Source organism: Apodemus sylvaticus, chromosome 10 (genome assembly GCF_947179515.1).
Source record: "Apodemus sylvaticus chromosome 10, mApoSyl1.1, whole genome shotgun sequence".
NCBI classification, from domain to species: domain Eukaryota; kingdom Metazoa; phylum Chordata; class Mammalia; order Rodentia; family Muridae; genus Apodemus; species Apodemus sylvaticus.
In genome coordinates this window covers 40,069,845-40,076,688 of record NC_067481.1, presented here as the reverse complement: position 1 = coordinate 40,076,688, position 6,844 = coordinate 40,069,845, and the positions used below count along the sequence as shown (strand labels likewise).

Sequence of the window (6,844 nt, the reverse complement as noted above, 5' to 3'; positions counted from 1 at the left end):
AATAAAAAATATATCGAATTAAAACAAAACAAAAGAAAACAAAAAATATTGAAGAAAGAAATTGAAGACCCCAGAAGATGGAAAGACCACCCATGATCACAGTCTGGTTTAATATTGTGACAATGGCCAGCATATCAAAAACAATCTACAGATTCATTGCAATCCCCATCAAACTTCCAATATAATTCTTCATAGATTTTGAAAATAACAATCGTAAATTTCATATGGAAAAGATCTTAGGTAACTCAAACATCCCTTGAACAATAGAGACACCACTTAAGGGATTATCATTTACTGAGCCACAGTAATAAAAATAACTTCACAGAGTTAGAAAGAGCAATTATCAAATTCATCTGGAACAACAAAAACCCAGGATAGCTAAAACTATTCTCAGCAACAAAAGAAAATCTGGGGGAATCAGTATCCCTGACCTCAAGCAATACTACAGAGCAATAGTGTTAAAAACTGCATGGTATTGGTACAGTGACAGGCAGGAGGATCAATGGAACAGGATTGAAGATCCAGAAATGAACCCACACACCTATGGCCACTTGATCCTCGACAAAGAGGCTGAAAACATCCAATGGAAAAAAGATAGCCTTTTCAACAAATGGTGCTGGTTCAACTGGAGGTCAGCATGCAGAAGAATGCGAATTGATCCATCCTTGTCTCCTTGTACTAAGCTCAAATCCAAATGGATCAAGGACCTCCACATAAAGCCAGACACTCTGAAGCTAATAGAAAAGAAATTGGGGAAGACCCTTGAGGACATTGGTACAGGGAGAAAGTTTCTGAACAGAACACCAATAGCGTATGCTCTAAGAGCAAGAATTGACAAATGGGACCTCATAAAATTACAAAGTTTCTGTAAGGCAAAGGACACCATCAAGAGGACAAATCGGCAACCAACAAATTGGGAAAAGATCTTCACCAATCCTACATCAGATAGAGGGCTAATATCCAATATATATAAAGAACTCAAGAAGTTAGACTCCAGAAAACCAAACAACCCTATTAAAAAATGGGGTACAGAGTTAAACAAAGAAATCTCACCTGAAGAACTTCGGATGGCGGAGAAACATCTTAAAAAATGCTCAACTTCATTAGTCATTAGGGAAATGCAAATCAAAACAACCCTAAGATTTCATCTTACACCAGTCAGAATGGCTAAGATTAAAAATTCAGGAGACAGCAGGTGTTGGAGAGAGTGTGGAGAAAGAGGAACACTCCTCCACTGCTGGTGGGGTTGCAAATTGGTACAACCACTCTGGAAATCAGTCTGGCGGTTCCTCCGAAAACTGGGTACCTTACTTCCAGAAGATCCTGCTATACCACTCCTGGGCATATACCCAGAAGACTCCCCACCATGTAATAAGGATACATGTTCTACTATGTTCATAGCAGCCCTATTTGTAATTGCCAGATGCTGGAAAGAACCCAGGTATCCCTCAACAGAAGACTGGATGCAAAAAATGTGGTATATCTACACAATGGAGTACTATTCAGCCATTAGAAACAATGAATTTATGAAATTCTTAGGCAAATGGATGGAGCTAGAGAATATCATACTAAGTGAGGTAACCCAGACTCAAAAGGTGAATCATGGTATGCACTCACTAATAAGTGGATATTAACCTAGAAAACTGGAATACCCAAAACATAATCCACACATCAAATGAGGTACAAGAAGAAAGGAGGAGTGGCCCCTGGTTCTGGAAAGACTCAGTGAAACAGTATTCAGCAAAACCAGAACGGGGAAGTGGGAAGGGGTGGGTGGGAGGACAGGGGAAGAGAAGGGGGTTTGCGGGACTTTCGGGGAGTGGGGGGCTAGAAAAGGGGAAATCATTTGAAATGTAAATAAATTATATCGAATAAAAAAAAAAGAAAAAAAAATAACATGAGACTGGTATAAAAACAAGCTGGTCAAATCGAGATCTTCAAATAGAATCGAGGATCTCATCAAACAGGGAGAACCTCCAAATATTTGTAGATCAGTTTAATGGTTCCCTCTGTAGTAAGTAAAATACATCTTTCATATGAAGTCAACATCAGAATAAGCTGTGTTTCTAGAAATTTAAAAATTGTGCTATGTCTTTTGTTTTGAAGAAAATATTCAAAGTTACATGACTCTCCCTGTTTCTTTTCCATTGTAGATTCAAGAAGAGTGAGTGAGATACTTTCTCCCTAACAGCCCAATTTTTCATCACATGGTCCTATGAAACTGAAGAAAAAGAGGCAGGCAGACCTGTGGCTGCGTGGATGTGCTTTATTAGTGGCTTACTGTTGGAGGGGTGGTGGGAAGATCAGATGGGTTCTCACAAAGACAGGCATATTACTGGGATTAGGCAGAATTGATTTCATCCAAGTTGAATGTATCCAGATTGCCATAAGCGACTATCAGAACCAGATACATTCCAAAGCCCCAGAGACCATTCTCATAGTTTATCTACTTATAATCTACTGGGAAACTAAGTAGAAAACCTCATTTTTTTCTGAGGCAATTAGGATGGTTATAGCTCAAGATGGTCATGTCAAACTGAATTTATTTAAAAAAAATACTGTAAATACTACTAGTTAAAGGGCAGAATAGGGCATCAGTTCTCCCTGGAATTGGAATTACAGATAATTTGAGCTGCCATCTAAGTGGGAATTGAACCCAGGTCCTCTGGAAGAGCAGCAGGCGCTCTTAACCATCGTGCCATATCTCCAGCCATTGCCCCTTTATCTCAATTAAATATTATGTGTAGTCATTGAGATTAGCTTCAGATCTTCTAGCCACCTTTGAGTTTTTAGATCTCTGGGGTTGGTACAGACAAGATCCCCCTCTGTGACAAAGCCAGATGTACTGCTTTAAAGTGGAACAGAAAATAAATGTTTATATACCTATAAAAATAAACACGTAGAGACTCTTAGGTAGTCATTGGGGAAGACCAAAGAAAGTAGTTAGAAGTTCACATTCTTCTCTTCAAGGAAATGTTATTGCTTGTAGGTCTGTGATTGTTAGTTTTGCTCCAGTCTTTTAATGCACCTCTGAACTCTTGGATTACTGGGGTTGGCACAGACCCAGATCCCCTTCTTGCTGACAAAGCTGAAGAAAAAGGAGAAGAATGATTATGAACAGAATTCTCTAGTAAAGAGGGAGGGGAGCCCCACCCTCTGAACCCTCTGATTTTTCACTCAACAGTCCTTTCTTTCCAGGAGGTAGCTTGGCACCAGCATCCCCTCTCTGGACCCCTCTAGACCTGCGAGGCTCTCTCTCTCTCTCTCTCTCTCTCTCTCTCTCTCTCTCTCTCTCTCTCTCTCTCTGTGTGTGTGTGTGTGTGTGTGTGTGTGTGTGTCTGTCTGTCTCTTGGTTTCTTGAGACAGGGTTTCTCTGTGTATCCCTGGCTGACCTGGAACTCACTCTGTAGCCTAGGCTGGGCTCTGACTCAGAAATCCACCTGCCTCTCTCTGCCTCCCATGTGCTGGGATTAAAGGCGTGCATCACCACTGCCTGGCTAAATTTTGAGGTTCTCCAAGGACTCATGGAGTGACTTGGGCAGATTTCTGCCTGCTGTCTCCTCCTCTACACCCTGAAGTATCCTCCCCCTCACCTGGTGAGATCCAAGGGTGGGCCTTTTCTGGAAGTCTATCCACCAGGTCATTTAGAGGCTCCCCCTCCCCATAACACACAATGAGTGAGTTTGACACTTACATGATGCCTGGCTTGATGCACCCACTACTGGTGGGAAAATAATACTTAAATTTTGAACACTGGATCCGTGAGTTATAGGATAAGCAGCAGTCTGAAGAGTCTTGAAAGCCTGTGAGAAGACAAGGGGCACTTAAGGGCCAGGTAAGAGTGCTGGGGAGAGTGGTGGTCCCATGGGGAGTGAGAAGGCCTGGGTCTCAGGGGAGGCTTCCCCTCACCCTGCACTCATTGTCATCTTTTCCACACCCTTGAGGGGGCCTAAGGTGGATGACAATAGGGCTGGGAGCACGTCCATAGAAGGGAAGCCATGCACAGTCACCTATAGGTGACTTCTGCTCCAAGTGAGCAGACTCCATGCATAGAGAAGGCACGTCTGGAGGGAATACTAATCCTGGAGCTGTCTGGAGAGCATCCTCAACCACCCTCGTGACCTTGTTCTGTTCTGTCACGGGAGGGGGGGGAGTGATGCTCTAGTATGATCTGCAACCATCTGGTGATTCTCACTACAAGCTGTAATGAAATATTTACCCAGGTTATACATGTGAACTTCATGTCCTTGCTCTGCCTTTGGGACTTCTTTTGTCTCTGTTGCTGGAAGAAACAGAGGGCAGAGGGCAGCATCATGGTCTCAGCATCTCCACTCACCATCCCCACCCCCATTCTTGCCAAGGCAGAGATAGGCTCTGCTGAGGACAGCCATTACACTCCTGGAGTCTCTAGCGTCTGCTCTAGACCCATTTCTCCCCTTTGGTGACATGAGATTTTTCTGGGATTTTAAAAAACAAAACAAAACAAAACAAAACAAAACACCAAAACTCTAGTCACACTGAAGCACAAACTCCTTTGGTGACACAAAGTCCCTTGAAGTGGAATGAGACTCCTAATAGTCCAAATTTATATAAATGTCTGATTAAAGAACACACTGAAGAAAACCATCAGGGATGTTGAGTGACATCCAGCAGTGTATCACTTTTTAAAATCCATAATAATCCCGCATCCCAAATATATCTAAGCCCAAAGATTTTTGCTAAAGGATTGGGAATTTGCATTGTGCTAAGACAAGACCACTAACTCCTTATATCATCTCTTCAATAGTTGCTTATGAATTATGTGCAGCAGGGTGTGTGGCTATTTTTTTTAACATGCTTGATATGATGTGGGTGGCTTCCAAAGTAAATCTTAAATAGCATCACCTGTTCTTAAACACATGATCACTAATCTGCCTCTTTTTTTTTTTTCCGAGACAGGGTTTCTCTGTGTAGCCCTGGTTGCCCCAGAACTCACTCTGTAGACGAGGCTGACCTCAGACTCAGAAATCCACCTGCTTCTGCCTCCCAAGTGCTGGGATTACAGGCGTGTGCCACCACCGCCACCACTAATCTGCTTCTTAATTTTACCTGTTACTACTTATTTGGTCTTAAGTTATTGAAGGCTTCTCTGTTTCATTTCTCTGGACTGAAAAGTGAACATGGCAATAATATATACAAGGCTTGATTGTCTTCTAACTTATTTTTTCAACAAGAATGATGACTTTCCATCATCTGACCCCTCAGGGATGCCAGAGGAGGAATGCATCAGCATCTATATGGTTGAGCAGCAGCTAACTCTGCAAAACTATATTTTTTTCTGCATCTTATGATATTCTGACATACTTAAAATCCTGACCATGGGGGTGGGGAGTGCTAACTGCTTCTTAACAAAGCATTCAAACTAACTCTCAATGAGCCCAGAGCCCAACCACATTGCCTTTATCACTTTCAAACACCATGCTGGTATTTCTCTTACCCTAACTCTTCTTAAAGCTAGATCCTTAAAGACCATCCATATATACAAAGTCTGCAAGACTTCTTCAGCCTAGGAAGGAAGCCTTAACTGAACCCTGCACTGTGCCCTACCTCTTTTCCAGTATCTCCAATAAAGAATCTGACACAAGTTTCTCTATTTTATTACTTATGCCTCCTGACCCAACTCCAATATTCTCCTTGGCTCTGGGGGGCATGTATCTCTTCTCCTTAGAAAAGTTAAGGAATACATTCTTTTATTTCACAGGACTTCCCTGTGTTGAGCCCTGGTCACCTCCATAAACTAAAATATCATAGCTTCAAACAAGACAGTGACCTTGGGCGAGCCATTGGCCTGACCAGTCCCAATGCCTTAAAAATGATGGTTTTAACTAACTGGCATCTAATAATTCTAACATCACAGAGCTTTATATTTATTTCTATAAATTTATGCTTTAATTATAGTTACTTTGATCTAACTAAAACATTAGCTAGGATTGGCTAGGAGAAGTTATCAAATAATTCTAGCTATGAAAAAAGAAAATAATTGCTTCTCCAAATGGAAGCAAGCCATCTGTGTACCAGGATCCAGACCAGACCCTTCCTAATACTGTGACCTTTTAATCCAGTTCCTCATGTTGTGGTGACCCCCAACTATAAAGTTACTTCATTGCTACTGTATAACTGTAATTTTGTTACTGCTATGAACCATAATGTAATTATCTGTGTTTTCTGATGGTCTTAGGTGAAAAGGTCATTCAACTCCCCAAAGGGTGGCAACTGGTGGTTGAGAACTACTGATCCAGAGGCTATGGACAGAAGCAGGTCTGTACTAAGTGAATTCCATTGCTCTGTCTGGGATGGTAATTATTAAATGCTGCCCTTCTGGAGCTTTCCCCCAAACTTTCAGTTACCACACGGGACTCACCATGTGTGATCTGGGTCCAAATTCCAAGAGCAGCTGTGAGAATGAGGAAGGAGAGGGCAGTATGAAAAGGCTTCATCATCCTCATGGGCAGACCCAGCTGGCCTTCAGACTGCTTGCTGTTCCTGGCCCTGTCTTGCTATTTATAAATGTAAGAGGATCAGGAAGTCCCTGGGTTACAGCTCATAATGCCCTTCTTTGACACCCAACATGCTCGTTCTAAGAGAGGGAACAAGGCTCAGTGTTCAGTGGGAAGTGGAGGGCAAAGGTGACTTGGGGCTTTCCAAATTTCAATTGATTCAGAGAGAGTAAATATTTCCAGAAGGATTTCTTCTTCCATAAAATTTATTCACTCATTTAGCACTGACCACAGGGTGGGAATGGGGAATCCTTCTAGACCCCTGATAAGAGGTTAACTTAGAGGACACTGGCTTATGCCCATTTCCA

At 42.1% G+C, this 6,844-nt stretch overlaps 1 protein-coding gene across 1 annotated transcript; it reads right to left on the bottom strand.

Annotated features, from left to right (window-relative positions):
• Nucleotides 1-2,246: 2,246 nt before the first annotated feature.
• LOC127694599 (C-C motif chemokine 9-like) lies at nucleotides 2,247-6,542 on the bottom strand. The gene is made up of 4 exons (XM_052196125.1): nucleotides 6,401-6,542; nucleotides 4,220-4,282; nucleotides 3,695-3,803; nucleotides 2,247-3,088 (listed from the first exon to the last, which is right to left on the bottom strand). The coding sequence occupies exons 1-4, from the start codon at nucleotides 6,483-6,485 to the stop codon at nucleotides 3,001-3,003; spliced, it is 345 nt and encodes a 114-aa protein (XP_052052085.1). The 5' UTR covers nucleotides 6,486-6,542; the 3' UTR covers nucleotides 2,247-3,000.
• Between the last annotated feature and the right edge of the window lie 302 nt (nucleotides 6,543-6,844).

Bases quoted from the DNA above. Each gene is read 5' to 3' on its own strand.
- LOC127694599 (XM_052196125.1), bottom strand. From the start codon at position 6,485: ATGAGGATGATGAAGCCTTTTCATACTGCCCTCTCCTTCCTCATTCTC. The intron at 3,804-4,219 runs GTAAATATTTCA...GTCTTCTCACAG, and splicing joins AGTTCACATGTATAACCTGG to GCTTTCAAGACTCTTCAGAC. The intron at 3,089-3,694 runs GTAAGTGTCAAA...CTTTTTCTTCAG, and splicing joins TGCATCAAGCCAGGCATCAT to CTTTGTCAGCAAGAAGGGGA.